The sequence below is a fragment of the Panicum virgatum genome, chromosome 5N (genome assembly GCF_016808335.1).
Source record: "Panicum virgatum strain AP13 chromosome 5N, P.virgatum_v5, whole genome shotgun sequence".
In the NCBI taxonomy this organism is placed as follows: Eukaryota; Viridiplantae; Streptophyta; class Magnoliopsida; order Poales; family Poaceae; genus Panicum; species Panicum virgatum.
In genome coordinates, this window is record NC_053149.1 from 4,066,886 (window position 1) to 4,082,780 (window position 15,895).

The 15,895-nt window shown below is 48.9% G+C and overlaps 1 protein-coding gene across 1 annotated transcript; it reads left to right on the forward strand.

Moving 5' to 3' along the window:
• Positions 1-9,007: 9,007 nt before the first annotated feature.
• LOC120676194 (protein IQ-DOMAIN 1-like) lies at positions 9,008-12,415 on the forward strand. The gene is made up of 6 exons (XM_039957426.1): positions 9,008-9,273; positions 9,304-9,493; positions 10,547-10,837; positions 10,933-11,160; positions 11,282-11,419; positions 11,502-12,415. The coding sequence occupies exons 2-6, from the start codon at positions 9,425-9,427 to the stop codon at positions 12,102-12,104; spliced, it is 1,329 nt and encodes a 442-aa protein (XP_039813360.1). The 5' UTR covers positions 9,008-9,273; positions 9,304-9,424; the 3' UTR covers positions 12,105-12,415.
• Positions 12,416-15,895: the final 3,480 nt, after the last annotated feature.

A 15,895-nucleotide genomic window follows, 5' to 3' on the forward strand; every position in this document is an offset into this window, starting at 1 on the left:
ACAGCAGCAGCAAACAAGCAGTAAAGAAAGGCCTTGTTTGCCATTTAAAAAAAATAGCGCGCATGTTTCCCGAAAATAGAATCTCGCTAAATGAAATCTATTTGTAAAATCTTTTTAGGATGGGTGTAACTTTTCGCGACGAATCTAATGACGGTAATTAATTGATGATTGGCTACAGTGATGCTACAGTAACCATCCTCTAATCGCGCGTTCAAAGGCCTTAATAGATTCTTCAAGGTCACTAGCGCGGGGTTCTAAAACTGGTTTTGTAAACTGTCTTTATTTGACACCGTAATTAGCGGTCAAAATATTATGAGGAATGTGAGTACTCTACCCTGCCTGTGATGAGTGAATTGTCAACCGTGCGGTGTGATCGTGCGCTTGGTCTTTGGATTGCAGGTACACGGGCGTCGAGTGTCGGCGGAGAGCTGCCGTGGAGGTGCTGTGGCCGATGGACCGTGCGGTAGACGGCGGTGAAGGGCAGCCGGGACCGGAGCTCGAACCGGGCGGCAGCTGTGGCGTCCACTCCTGGATCGAGGGCGCAAGCGGCGACGGGAGGCGGGTTTCTTGGTTTGCGCCACAAAACCAAGGAGGCGGACGGCGGTTGAAGACGCCAAGTCGTGGAGGCACGGGCGTCGGTCTCGGGACTGACGGAGGCGACAGGCATCAACGGTGTCTAGGGCCTCGCTGCGGGCGAGGAGGTGACGGGCGTCGGACGGTGTCTAGGGCCGTCAGGAGGCCGAGGCGGGAACGACGTCTAGGGCCACGGCGTGGAGGCGGGAATCTTCCCGCGCGTGAGGTTTTGGCGGTTTTCTCAAAACCGGCCACCTACCCGGGTTTCGCGGACCCTCCAAAACCGCGGACCGGATCTTCGTCGACGTGGCGGCATCGCAGCAAAGACTTCGAGTCGAAGAAAGAAGCTCTACCGTTGATCGAGACTGTACAGCGGGGTGCTACTGACCCGACCGGTCTGACCGGTCCCCAGGACCGGTCTGACTGGTCTGGCCGCAGCAGCCGGGTATAAATACCCCCCACCAGCCCGTGGCTGGGTGAGTCTCTTGAGTCTTTTGTTTTCTCTGTGTTTTTCCTTTTCCCTGCCCCTGCTCTAGGTTAGGGCCAAGGACTCCAACTCAAAGAGAGTTTAGATTATAGATATTCTCTTCAATCTAGTGGGTCGATGATGGGCGGATGGCTTTAGCTGTTGTATAGGTGAATTCCTCTGAGAATTAATGGATAAAATTTGTTTGCAATTCACTTGTGTGTGCTGAGCATCTCGTCCTCCTCTTCTCTCTTGCGTTTTGGGTTCAATTCTCCTCTTTTAGTGTGTTCTTTGTTTGGAGGAGAACAACCCTTGATTTCGTGGTTTGATGAACTCTTTGGAACGATTCCTATGCATATAGCCTAGTGCCAAACCCCATAGAATCATGAGTTCTCATGAATTGGTGATTTTGTGTTCTTGAGAAAACCTCAATCCTCCTTGATCTTTCCTCGATTTCTCTCGATCCGTGAATCTTTTGGGTGAGATCTTTTGGGGATATGTTCACAGGGTAGTTACGAAGCTTTCCCCCAAGTTTGGTTGGATTTGGACTTCATTTACTCAAGATTTGACATTTGGAGCTTTGTTGGCGAGCTGTCTGGGAGCGACCGGTCTGACCGGTCTGGAGTTTGAATTCCCAGCCCGACCGGTCTGACCGGTCTGTGCAACCGGTCTGACCGGTCTCTGCAGTCCAGTTCTGCGTTTCGACTCTCTTTGCTTCCGTGCTGCGACCTGGGTCTTCTGCTTCAAGATAGCTTGTCCATAGCTATTCTCGCTGACCGAGATTCGAGGGCTTGCGGTGATTTTGGGACATAGGCTCACGTTTCAGATTTCGGAAGAAATTTTGATCTGCTCCCATTCACCCCTCCTCTGGTCGCCAGTTTCGGTCCCTCAATTGGTATCAAAGCTCGGTTGAGGTTTTCAGTACCTTAACCGGTTCCAAAACCACTCGGCGACCATGGCGAGTCTTGGTAAGATCCCGGTGTTTTTCGGCGAGGACTATGCCTACTGGAAGGTTCGCATGAGAGCCTTCCTGCAGAGCATGGGAGCCGATGTCTGGGAGATTACCACGAACCAGCTTTACGAGGTGCTTGCTGTTCGGGCCACACCTCTCCAGGTGACCCAGCACGAGGCTAACGCCAAGGCCGTCAATGCCTTGTTCGCTGGCGTTTTTCGTGCGGAGTACTCACGCGTTCAGGGTTTTCAGGAAGCCCACAAAAATTGGACGTGCCTTGAGAACTACCACGAGGGTACACCTCAGGTGAAGGCCAGACTGTTCGAGACTCACCGGCGTGAGTACGAGAACTTCACACAGGAGCCGGGTGAGAGCATTGACTTGATGTTCAGTCGTTTTCAGTCGATTGTGAACAAAGTCAATGCGAACAGATCTGTTGGTGCCCTTGAGTACATAGAGCACGAGAAGGCTCTCAAGTTGCTCTACGCACTTGACCGCTCTGTGTGGGATCTCAAGGTGAACACGATCATTGAGTTTACAGGATATGAGACTCTGACCGTGAACAAGCTTTTCAGCAAGCTCAAGGCCACGGAGGTGGATAACCAAACACGAGCCAAGCTCAATGGTGCCCCTCCTTCCAAGAGCATCGCTCTTGTGACTGGCCCAGGTGGTGGATCGAGCTCTAACGCTAACTCTGCTCTTGGCTTTTCTCTTGCCTCTTTGCCTTCTGTTTCAGATGAGCAGCTGGAGACGCTGGGCGACGACGACTTGTGCCTCCTCATCAGCAAGTTCCAGTGCGTCTACCACAACAGGCAGAGGAAGAAGAACCCTGGGTGCTACAACTACGGCGATCTGAACCACTTCATCGCCGATTGCCCCAAGATGTCCGGTGGTGGCCAGAACAACCCCTTCGACTACTACCGCCACCGCGACCGCGACGAGGGAGGCTCCAACAAGGAGCGTCGGCACCACAAGCACCGCAGTCGTGACCGGGAAGGACGCTTCGACAAGGAGTCGCTCAAGAAGCGCTTCCAGTACAAGGCCAAGAAGAGGGAGAAGGCCTTCCTGGCGCAGCTCAGCGACCTCGACAAGAGCTCCGACACCGACCGCTCTTCTTCACCGACCTACGACGACGACGACAAGAAGAAGAAGCGGGACAAGGAAGCTACCGGCTTCATCGACCTTTGCTTGGCGGCCGGTCAGCGCAAGAGCTTCTGCACCATGGTGGGCGAAGCCGATGGTGCTCGTGCGTCTTCGGGTGGACATGCTACACCGACGCACTCCGGCTCTTCTCCTGGATCCGAGAGCAATTCAGAGGTAAACTCCACGATCGACCTGCTTGATACAGAGGTTAGGGAGTTGTACGCCGCTCTCGACAACCAGAAGAGGCTGCTTAAGGAAGCAGCTAGAGAGCGTAGAAAGCTTAGGGCTGAGCTGGCTTGTGCTAGGGAGAAATCTAGTGAGGATGAGTGCACTGGCTGCATATCTCACATGAATGATCTTGTTGCTCTCCGTGCCAAGCATGATGAGAACGTTGCGAACTTAGATGTTGCTAAGACTTCACTTTCTAACGTGTCTCACGAGCTAGCCAAGGCCAAGCATGAGCTTGAACTTGTCAAGGACGCTCCCATTGTTAGTGATGTGCTTGAATGCGATGAGTGTCCTATCTTCAAGTCTGATCTAGCTTCTTTGCAGTCCAAGTTTGCTACTGTTGTTTGTGAACTAGAGGAGCTTAGATCTAGGCCTGCTTTGCTTGGCGCTTGTAAGCTTTGTCCCACGCTTAGGTCGGAGCTAGAGAAGAAGAACGCTTTGATCAAGTCTTTTGGAAAGACTAAGGTCATAGAGTCTAGCCCACCTATTGACTGCTCTGTTTGCCCTGGTTTGATCTCTGATTTGGATAATCTTGCGGTAGAGAAAGCCAACCTGGAGAAGGAGAATACCTATTTTAGGGTGATTCTGAGTTGGGTTTCTAGCAGTGAGCCGCAGTTGGGCATGATGATTAAGCAGTTCAAGCATGGTGATGGGTTTGGGGTCGGTTACACATACACGAAGTCAGACTTTGACAGGTTGTATGGTAAGATTGGCAAGGCTGCTGGAAACACTGCTAGCACAAGCACGCAGCCTTCGCTTGTTGACCCCGCGGATGGTGTGCTTAAAGAACCACCGAAAGCACCTCCGCAGAAGCAGGTTTGGGTTCCAAAGCCCAATGAGCTGAGGAATTCCCTCGACACGCTCCCTGCTGCCACAGTCTAGGTTGCCCAGAAGAATAGGGCTGCTCCTCCCCGTCCGCAGGCTAGGCCTCCACCTCCCAAGCGTGAGGTGAGGTACCACTGCGAGTTCTGTGACAGGAAAGGTCACCTGGAGGAGTTTTGCTTCAGGAGGAAGAGGGCTGTGAGGAGAGAGCAGGAGAGACGGAACGCGGACATGTACTCTGCTCGGGTGCATGGTCCTTCTCGGCGTGGTGGTAGGCAAGATGCTAGGGCGCGCCGTGTAGGTGGAGGTCAGGGAGACGGTGGTGGTTACCGTGCTCCAGCGGGTGGACGCTTTGGCGGCCGTGCTCCTGGCCGTTTTCAGTACGGCTATGGACCACGGGACCGAGGCTTTGGAGGAGGTTTCGATGATCCACGCTTTCCTCGCGGTGGTGATCGTCAGCCTCGCAGTAGACGGGACAGGGGATACGCTTTACCTGACTTTGGTTACCCTTCTGTAGAGCAAATGGCTCATCACAAGTTTGCTTCTCACTTTGCTAACCCCAGTGTCGAGACGTTTGCTCCTCCTTTGTTTCGATGGTGATGCAGGTTGGAGGCCTGGAGAACAAGTGCTCCATGGATCTTGGTCTTATGCAGGTTTGATCAAGACTTGATGGTTCTCCAAGGCTGATGGATAGCCCATGATGGCTGTTGTATCCTCTGTACATTTGAGTTTGTCTTTTGAGTTCTTTGTACATTGTCTGCGTGTGACATGTAGATTCTACATCTCTACTTGTTTTGCTTGCTAGGTCTGTGCTTGTGCTATGGAGGACTAGCCACTCTGTATGCTAGTTTTTGTGATTTTCTTATTGTCATGATTCTTGCTAGCTCAGGGTGTGTGCTTTGTCCAGTTTCCTATGCTTGTGTAGCTTTTGCTTCTTAGTTCTGGTTGCTAGCTCAAGTATCTCCTTCATATCGTTTAGCTACATTGGTTCTTGCTATTGAGTGCCTTTAGACTTTTCTAGGAATATCTTCTGTCTTGATATGTTCTAGAGTGTCTTTTGGTATACTTTTACATGTAGCTTGACTAACACCTAACCGTTTGCTTGAGATTTTGCTCTGGATCTTTGGTGTTTGCTATTTCCTTGTGTCCTAGTTTCTCTTGTGCTATGTATCACTTGTTGAGGGGGAGCTCTACCTCAGGTGTCGATGATGATCCGGAGTTACTGCGCCGGCTGCAGGCTCTGGCCCCTTCTGCTTCGACTACCTCAGCTCAGGAGGACGATCCAGTACCACTACTTCCACTTCGATCTTTCACCTCTACAAGAACCTGTTCGAGCAGAAGATGGATCTGCTGAGGACGTAGGGGAGGTGACCTCGAGCTTGCTATGCTCTAGGTCCAGCGGGATCTTCATCGAGGTATGTGAGCGTTCGGCTTGTACGTTTTCCTCTCAGGATGGACTTGTGGTTTTCTGATTGTTGCATTTTCCATGGTACTCAGTTGGATCCATTTGGTCTAGTCCTGTGTGTCTTTGAGCCGTTGTATTTGCTGAATTCTTCAGTTGCTTAGCTTTTGGCTTTTCTTTGTCTTTCTCTTAAGTTTTAGCTTGGTTAGTTGCATTGTGCATATGCATTGTACATGTTTGCATTTTGCATTGCCTCACTTGCACTAGTATTCTAGTATACATTGCTATGATCTTCTAGTGCCTGCTAGTGTGAGTTGATAAATTTGATCATGTATAGCTTGCTCCACTGTGTATATGACATCATCTGAGTTAAGCTATTTTGATTTGAAAATCTGAAAACATGATCACCCTGTCTTGGCTACTAGCATGTTAGGGCGTGTTGATATGCTTTGCTATCTTATTCATGCTAAGTGTAGCTTTTCGTTCAGCAATTCATACTTGAAATGATCTAAATCTGGTAAAATTGCTTGAACTGTTCTTGAAATGGATTGAAAAGATCCTGGTGGTATTGCTTGTCGCACTGATCGAGCTTTCGAGACGGCTCACTTTGCACTTGTGAGAACCCGGGCAAGACTGTGCATGACTGAAACGAGTGCTTTAAGCTTCTGATTGTCTTTTGGCATAGACTTGGTCTCGTTGCTAAGTAAAGCATGACAAGCTTTCAACCCCTGGCATTAAGAATTGCTTGATATAAATTTGGTTGAAAAATGAATGTGTGCAACATGCTTTGGCTGGTTTGGCTCACCTGTATGAGTATGAGTAGCACTGCTTTCCTTTCCCTACTTGTTAGTGCTAGATCATGGGTGATGTTTTTTTTATTTCTCCTAAACTGAACTTGCCTAGCTCTAGACTGATTTGATATACCCTGTTGAGCTAGATGCAGGTCCTGTTTATGGATGCACACGTGCTTGTGACTAGATGTTGCTCATATCCTTGTATCCCTGAATGCTTTCACTTACACTTCCTGCATTGCATTCATTGCATAGCATCTGTTCAGGGGGAGTTTCAGCTTCAGGGGGAGCTTTAGGTCTTTTTCGACTTGATGTGTGCATGTGCCAACAAGGGGGAGAATTTTGGGAGAAGTGATCGAACAAGAGGGAGACTTGTTTGGTGATCGAACAAGCGGGAGACTTGTTTGATTTTTGAAAAACCTGTTGTGCACAGGGCTTTGAGAGTGCATCATTTTGGGAGAGTTGCACTTTTGAGAGGGAAAAGCTTTGCTTGGGGAGTTTCTGCTTTGTTCTTGGCTCCTGGTTTTCCTCGTTTTCCCTCTGCTTCTTGCATGACTGCGTCGAGCGTTACCTCTGTCTTTGAGGAGTCATGTTTTGGCTTTTGATGAATTGCGTCGAGCCTTTGCCCTTGTCTTAGGGGATCGATCTTTGCTTGAGTAAGTGACTGTTCTTGACTTTCTGAGCTTTTCGTCCCTTGCTTGAGTTCTTCTCTTTCGTGCTTCTTTGTTCTTCTCTGGTTTCACTTCTCTTGGTTCGTTTGTGGTGTGTTAACAATGCACTCATCAAGGGGGAGATTGAGGAATATGAGTACTCTACCCTGCCTGTGATGAGTGAATTGTCAACCGTGCGGTGTGATCGTACGCTTGGTGTTTGGATTGCAGGTACACGGGCGTCGAGTGTCGCCGGGGAGCTACCGTGGAGGTGCTGTGACCGATGGACCGTGCGGTGGACGGCGGTGAAGGGCAATCGGGACCGGAGCTCGGACCGGGCGGCAGCTGTGGCGTCCACTCGTGGATCGAGGGCGCAAGCGGCGACGGGAGGCGGGTTTCTTGGTTTGCGCCACAAAACCAAGGAGGCGGACGGCGGTTGAAGACGTAAGTCGTGGAGGCACGGGCGTCGGTCTCGGGACTGACGGAAACGATGGGCGTCGACGGCGTCTAGGGCCTCACTGCGGGCGAGGAGGTGACGGGCGTCGGGCGGCGTCTAGGGCCGTCAAGAGGCCGAGGCGGGAACTGCGTCTAGGGCCACGGCGTGGAGGCGGGAATCTTCCCGCGCGTGAGGTTTTGGCGGTTTTCTCAAAATCGGCCACTTACCCGGGTTTCGCGGACCCTCAAAACCGCGGACCGGATCTTCGTCGATGTGGCGGCATCGCAGCAAAGACTTCAAGTCAAAGAAAGAAGCTCCGCCGTCGATCGAGGCTGTACAGCGGGGTGCTGCTGACCCGACCGGTCTGACCGGTCCCCTGGACCGGTCTGGCCGCAGCAGCCGGGTATAAATACCCTTCACCAGCCCGTGGCTGGGTGAGTCTCTTGAGTCTTTTGTTTTCTCTGTGTTTTTCCTTCTCCCTGCCCCTGCTCTAGGTTAGGGCCAAGGACTCCAACGCAAAGAGAGTTTAGATTATAGCTATTCTCTTCAATCTAGTGGGTGGATGATGGGCGGATGGCTCTATCTGTTGTATAGGTGAATTCCTCTGAGAATTAATGGATGAAATTTGTTTGCAATTCACTTTGTGTGTGCTGAGCATCTCGTCCTCCCCTTCTCTCTTGCGTTTTGGGTTCAATTCTCCTCTTTTAGTGTGTTCTTTGTTTGGAGGAGAACAACCCTTGATTTCGTGGTTTGATAAACTCTTTGGAACGATTCCTATGCATATAGCCTAGTGCCAAACCCCTGGAATCATGAGTTCTCACGAATTGGTGATTTTGTGTTCTTGAGAAAACCCAATCATCTTTGATCTTTCCTCGATTTCTCTCGATCCGTGAATCTTTTGGGTGAGATCTTTTGGGGATATGTTCACGGGGTAGTTACGAAGCTTTCCTCCAAGTTTGGTTAGATTTGGACTTCATTTACTCAAGATTTGACATTTGGAGCTTTGTTGGCGGGCTGTCTGGGAGCGACCGGTCTGACCGGTCTGAGTAACCGGTCTGACCGGTCTGGAGTTTGAATTCCCAGCCCGACCGGTCTGACCGGTCTCTGCAGTCCAGTTCTGCGTTTCGACTCGTTTTGCTTCCGCGCTGCGACCTGGATCTTCTGCTTCGAGATAGTTGTCCATAGCTATTCTCGCTGACCTAGGTTCGAGGGTTTGCGGTGATTTTGGGACATAGGCCGACGTTTCAGATTTCGGAAGAAATTTTGATCGGCTCTCATTCACCCCCCTCTGGTCACCAGTTTCGGTCCCTCATATCACTATTCATAGCACGCTAAAATTCTAACGCGACCAAACAAAGCTAAAAAGCCCACACTACAAGAGAATCCAATGCAATGTGAAATGCTGCTGGGCTGCTACTACTGCCACAAGCGGTCAAAACAAATTTTACATCGGATCCTTTTCGCGCTGCTGCTCCCAAGTTCCAATTCCAACCGCATCGATGCCGCCTTTTTGAAACCATAAATCTAAACCGTTTCGATCGTTTTTGTATTTGCTCGGGAGTGATTAGCGAGTAACCAATGGCAGTAATGGCTGTCTTTGTCAGCGCAGCTCTGGCTTTCTGCACAAATACGCAGCAGGCCAACGCTCCTCCTCCGCAGGCTTGACCGCTTCCCTCCGTTTCGGATTTCAAATCCCCGGCGCCTCCCTCTCCTGCCGACCCACTGCAAAGCCAAAGCACGCGCACGCCGCCCGTTGTCTCGCGCTGCTCTCCACACTGCCACCTGCCTCTCTCTCTTGGTCTTGCCAAAGGCTGCCGCCGCGTTTCAAAAAAAAAAAAAGGCTGCCGCCGCGTGGGGTGCCGCTCCTCTTCGTGTTCTTGTGCCCGTCGCCCACCGCAGCTTGGGAGAAACCCTCGTCCCGCCGCCGCCGCCGCTGTTCTTGGTGAGGAGGAACTGAACAGATGGGAGGGTCCGGGAAGTGGGTCAAGTCGCTGATAGGGCTCAAGAAGCCGGAGAAGGAAGACTGCAAGGTGAGGGGAATGGGTGTTCTTGGTTGCTCTCTTGTTTTTTTTTTTTGGATGGGGGTTGCTCTCTTGTTAGGTGGGGGGAAGTTGCGATTTTTATCAGCCGTCTTTTTTGGGGGTATATCCTTTTCCAGGATGATTCCTGCCTCTGAGAATGTTTCATCCTTGCAAAGGTTTGGTTTGGATTTAACTTCCGTAGATAGATGTCACCTTGCCTGCCGCCTCTCGTTGTTGCAGGTTTTTTCCCCCCAAATAAAATTATCCGTCGCTAGGTTAGCATGTTGTTCGTGTAGTAATGGCTTGGTTCCACAGACTTTTTGGAGTAGACACAGAACATCAAGATTGTTCCTTTTTGCCTCCCAGAATGGCAATGGCTTTATCTGAATTCTGAAACACCCCTCAGGCTTTGTTTGGATCCTAACTTTTTTCAGAAGTCCCTATCACATCAAAATAAATCTTACTATTTTATAATATTAAATAAAATCTGTTTATAAATGTTTTTTGACAGCTGAGTGCTTTTTCGCGAGACGAATCTAATGAGTCTTATTAATTCATAATTTGCTACAGTGATGCTACAGTAATCATTCGCTAATCATGAATTAAGATACCTCATTAGATTCGTCTCGCAGTTTAGTCCCAGGGTTCTACAATTAGTTTTATAATTAATATTTATTTAATACTTTTAAATACTAAAAAGTCCCCGGAACTTTTCTTAAGTCTCTATTCCAAAGCCAAGTACCACTCGTCTGAATAATCAAGTACTAGTACGTTGATTTCTTTCCTCAAGTGTGCTGTGCTTTCCTACTTCAGAACTGTTAAGGTTTGGTACTATGTTTAGTTCAAAGTCATATTTTTGGTGTAATACAAAGTCAATGTTTTTTTCTCCCTGCGTTTATGCAAGCTCCAGTCATTACCTAGAATCATAGCTCAAAATCTTGTCTCAAAGTTGAGTTTTCTATGTTCTGGTATCTGGTTCACCGACGAGGAATTTTTTTTGAACATAACCGACGAGGAATTTTGTTCTGAAGTTTTGATCAAATCTGCAACACTCCTGTCCAGGACAAGCTGCAAGTCCCGTCCGTCCATGGAGGATTGCGAGGCAAGGGCCGAAAGTGGAAGCTGTGGCGGAGCTCCTCCGGCGACCACGGCTCCCTGTGGCGCGGCTCGAGAGGCGGCAGCCAACGCTCGGCGGCGTCTGAGGCCTCCGACGACGCCTCCTCGGTTGCCGCCCCCACCGACCCGTTCACCGCCGCCGTCTCCACGGTCGCCCGCGCCCCGGCGAGGGACTTCATGGCCGTCCGGCAAGAGTGGGCCGCCATCCGCATCCAGACTGCGTTCCGGGGATTCTTGGTACCTGCATCTCTGCAACACCTCTCGAATTCATCTTCTTTCTTGCGAGAAGACTTGAATTTCTGATGTCTTATTGCCCTGGTGCATCGGCGAAGGCTCGGCGGGCGCTACGGGCGCTCAAGGGGCTGGTGCGGCTGCAGGCGATCGTCCGCGGGCGGCAGGTTCGGAAGCAGGCAGCGGTGACGCTGCGATGCATGCAGGCGCTGGTGCGGGTGCAGGCGCGCATCCGGGCGCGCCGCGTGCGCATGTCCACCGAGGGCCAGGCCGTGCAGAAGCTGCTCGAGGCGCGCCGCACCCAGATGGACATCCTCAGGGAGGCCGAGGTCATCATCGTACCTGTGCCCCTGATCCCGTTCCCTTGCTAGATTAACCAGAACATGAGCGGCAATTTGAGCTGAAATTCCTGGAAAAATCGTCCCTAAAATGCTGCTGTATGTTTTTCAGGAAGGATGGTGTGACAGTCAGGGAACACTGGAAGAAGTGAGGGTGAAGCTGCAGAAGCGGCAGGAGGGCGCGATCAAGCGTGAGAGAGCTATCGCCTACGCGTATTCGCAGCAGGTTGAGGGTGATGCAAAATGCAATGTAGGAATTATCAACACTTAGCTTATGAATCTGCAGGGGTGCTTTGGATTTCAATCTTGACATTTTTGTTCTTGTTCTGCAGCCTTCAAAGCTTACTTGTAATGGCCGGTTAAACCACTCCGGTATGTTGCTCAAGCACCAGAATTTTCACAAGAGCAATGGCAACTGGAGCTGGCTGGAGAGGTGGATGGCTGCACGGCCATGGGAGAATCGATTGATGGAGGAGCACAACCAGACCAATTCCAGTTCACCAGATCTCCGGTCAACCAAGAACTGCGAGGATTCATTCGGAGTTCTTGGGGATTTCTCTGAACCGAATTCAGTGAAGGTGCGCAAGAACAATGTCAGCAAGCGGGTCTGCGCGAAGCCACCAGGAGCATCGCAATCACAGGCCCACCATCAGCGCTTCAAAGCCCAGTCTATCTCATCTCTGAGCACTGAATTGCACAACGATGAGAGCTCCGCATCATCATCTTCTTGTTTTGCGTCAACTCCGATATCATTCTCAACATTTGTCACTTCTGAGAAAACTGAGGACAATGTCAGGACAAGGCCCAACTACATGAGCATGACAGAGTCGATCAAGGCGAAGCAGAAGGTATGCAGTGCCGAGAGATCGACGGCTCTGAAGCAATCGGAGGATAGGAAAGGCATGACCACCGAGTTGAAGGCTATTCAGGTGTAGTAGTGTTCATGTAACTCCATGCAGAGATGAAGCCAACTCCTACATCTCACTAGGGTGTTCGTCAGGTGACTTGTCACATTCTTAAGTGGCTCGTTGCTGCATTGTTGAGTTGTCCGTGTGTTGCTTGTCTGAATGTCTGATTGTTCAATGTGTTCGATTGCCCCATCTTGGAGCAGTCATTGTCACTTTGTCAGTGGTAGAGTCTCTGTAAGATAGCTCTTTGAGTAGAAAACAGTGTGTTGTTTCCAGAGTGTTGATTCCTGGTGAAAAGAAGGGATAATTTACCATGTCCCTGGGCTTCCCATGATTAATTGTATGCTGTGACTGGAAGCTGAAAACAGTGTGCTGAATGAAAACAATGATTTGGCCATTTTCCATCTTGCCACGGATGTGGGCTCTCTCTAAATGCAAAGGTACTAATGTCTGAAACTAAACCCAACAAGTGACCCACAAGAACACCCATTTGAACAAGTAACCCAAAAAATGTAAGGTCCAGATGACTAAATTTTGTTTGTCCACTGAAACAGGTGATCCTACTAATGAACTGCTAGCTAAGTAGCTGGTGGTATGCAAGACCGCCGAGTAACTTTAGATCAACTAACAGTGGTCAAAGGGCACATGCTCATTGGAGCTTAGTGAGTAATAAGCTCGGCTTTTACCAAGTTCAAGGACAAAGTAGCAGATTCTTTCTGGTTAATAATGTGCACTTCCCATGCTTTGAGGAATAACATAAGGCCTGCATATGACAGTTTACCAAGAAAACTGTCTATCTATTTGGCTAACAAACGGAGGCTCCACGTTCGCTCTCAAGGTCTAAAAATTCCCACGTTAATCAGAGAAAAATAAAAAACTAAAAATTACCCACCACTGCCATTATGATAAAAATTAGCCTAAAATTTATCTATTATCTTATTATTTGGCCAACAAACAGAGCCTCCACGTTCGCTCTCAAGGCCTATAAATTTCCATATTAATCGAAGAAAAATAGAAAAATAAAAATTACCCACCACTGCCATTATGATAAAAATTAGCCTAAAATACCCCTGTGCCTAATTAAAAATCATCCATCAATGCCATTATAAAAAATTAAATATAAAATACAATTTAGCTATGTATCAGTTACAAACATATACTATTAATAAAAACTAAAGCTAACAACAATCAATCAAAATAAAACGAAAAATAAGAATAATTATATGCATAATATTATTAAAGTTCAACAAATCAAATTGTTATTATATGTAGATCATATTTGAATTGTTTTAACCAACAATAAGACATAATTTACGATAATGAACAGGGTGATGTGTAGAAAAAAATAGTATAATTTTTAAGTAAGGATACAACGACATGCAAAATTTTAGATTTTCAATACTAGCCGCGCAAATGCGCGGGCTATATGTCTAGTTGCTCTTAAATGACCAGGACAGATTCTGCCTGGAACCGGACAGGACACAGGGTTGGCCTTGTTTGACTTCCTTGAACTGCTGATGTTTCCACTAACAGACAAGAGAGAAAGTCAAGGTCAAAGAGCATAGTTGCCCCAGATAACAAAGGCCCTAGAGACCGAGTAGTGATCTATGCATCACGTGCAAAAGAAAAATTATACAAGTGATTAGACCTATAACAATAATTTAAGGACATAATTTTTTAATAACTGGCTGAATTCAAGATGGTTTTATTCAGCTGACTGCACAGGGGAAATATCTTGCAAATTGATAATTGCACTGCAACATCTGAATACGTGTTGGCATGATTGCTTGCAGGTACGCCGTGGACTTGTGAATGCAATGCAATGACTTGTGATTGGATTCCTCATTTCCATACTGTAAAAGGCCTAAGTGCATTGATTATGCTCTGCTCCAGCCTCCACGTATCAGAATCTCACCGCAAATTTCAGGACCACTTTATTAGCCTGCTGTGAGGTCAGTCAATGAGTGTACTCAGCCAGGTGCAGACATACTGCCCTGATTAGTGTAGAGGGTCCAAAACTCTTTCACCCCGTTCGGCTGGTGGACAGCCTCCAGCCTCTACAGTATTTTCCTCTCACACAACTCCAGCTCCAGCCTCCAGCCACCAGCCAGGCAACAGTGTTTTTCTCTCACACAACTCCAGCTCCAGTCTCCAGCTCCAGCCTGCCGAACGGAGTGTTTATCTGATATATAACCAAGATCACTAAACAATCAAGATCACATGAATTTGTGCTGCTTTCAGCACTCAATAGTGGGTCAAATCTCACTCATTCTGCAAACTTTGCTTGGATAACCTGAAACGATTCGAAGTTTACGGAAAGGTTGGGTGCACAATATTAGCGTGCTAATCAATAGTGGGCCTCGTTTGGTTCGCGCTAAAATATTAGCGTGCTAATGAATAGTGATGTTTTGTCCGCTAATTATGGTGTCAAATAAAGTCAGTTTACAAAACCAACTCCAAAACTCCCGCACTAGTGACGCTGAAGAATTTAATAAGACCTTTGACCGCGCGATTTGAGGATGATTACGGTAGCATCACTATAGCCAATCATCGATTAATTACCGTCATTAGATTCGTCGCGAAAAGTTACACTCATCTCTAAAAAGATTTTACAAATAGACTTCATTTAGTAATTCATGCACGCGAGATTCTCTTTTCGGGAAACGTGCGCGCTAATTTTGTAGAATTGCCAAACAAGGCCATGGTCTTCAGAATCTGGTCAGAGTGGATGAAAAGGTTTCCAGCAAAATTTCTACGCTCATAAGTTTCAAAAAAAAATCTACGCTCAGAAATCTGAACAGTGCAAACATTGTTGATGTTCTGAGCAGTTACAACTAGCTGCGTGTAGGCAAGTTTTTCAAACCAAACCATAGATGAGGTCTCCGACTCCAAGTGTGCTGGCAGGAGATGTTACTCCACCCCGACCTTGGTGGGTGTCAGGGAACAGTAAACACACTGGAGGATGCGGGCGCAGCTCAGCGAAGAAGATAACGCCATGGAGCTCCATGCTGAGGGCTCCTGTTCGTCCATCATGAGCATGCAACAAATGGTAGCGGCCTAGCGGGACCAGCAGGAAACTGAAGCACTTCTGCAGTTTTGCTTGTGCCATTGATTGAGTGGGGGCAGAGCATGCAACATGCGGCATGCCTGCATCCGACTCACTCCAACTTGACCTTGCTATTCATTCGCAATCCAAACCAGGGAGCCTTTTTATGACTAGTTTATCCAATATTTTAGAAAAAAAACATCACTTATTAGTTATTTGGATTACGATCTCATGGCATGGATGGCCATGGGGGCCCGTTCCTATGGCTCCCCGTGCATGGCCGCGGCGGAGTGTGGGGGACGAGTCGCTGGATTCGCCCATGGTCGCGGTTGGAGATACCTCGACGGCTAGCGTGAGGGAGGGACGCTGCCAGTGCCAGACTCCTGCAGCGAGGCGGTAGACCATGTTGCGATGGTGAGGCATCAGCCCTCCTCAGGTCGACCCGTTGCTTTCGATGAGCCACCGTCGGCGCTTCCTCCTTCTGCCTCCGCTCGCCGCTCGCAGAAAGAGGAGCCGCGCGCGACGGAGTAAACGAGACGGCATCTCTAAGCAGCTCCATTGTGCACCTAAACAACTTTCCACGCCGCAGAGCACGGCGGCCAGTGCCCCAGCAGCCGGAGCGGCCATCGACATTGACACCCCAAAGCTGCTCAAGGAAATGCCCCCATGGTCAGATGCTAACTGAATGTTGTGTTTTCAGCCTTTCAGGTGTTGTAGCCGAGCAGCACTTGCAGAGCTAATTTAGCAATAACAACTTTTTTACACGATCATC

Bases quoted from the DNA above. Each gene is read 5' to 3' on its own strand.
- LOC120676194 (XM_039957426.1), top strand. From the start codon at position 9,425: ATGGGAGGGTCCGGGAAGTGGGTCAAGTCGCTGATAGGGCTCAAGAAG. The intron at 9,494-10,546 runs GTGAGGGGAATG...ACTCCTGTCCAG, and splicing joins CGGAGAAGGAAGACTGCAAG to GACAAGCTGCAAGTCCCGTC. The intron at 11,420-11,501 runs GTAGGAATTATC...CTTGTTCTGCAG, and splicing joins AGGGTGATGCAAAATGCAAT to CCTTCAAAGCTTACTTGTAA.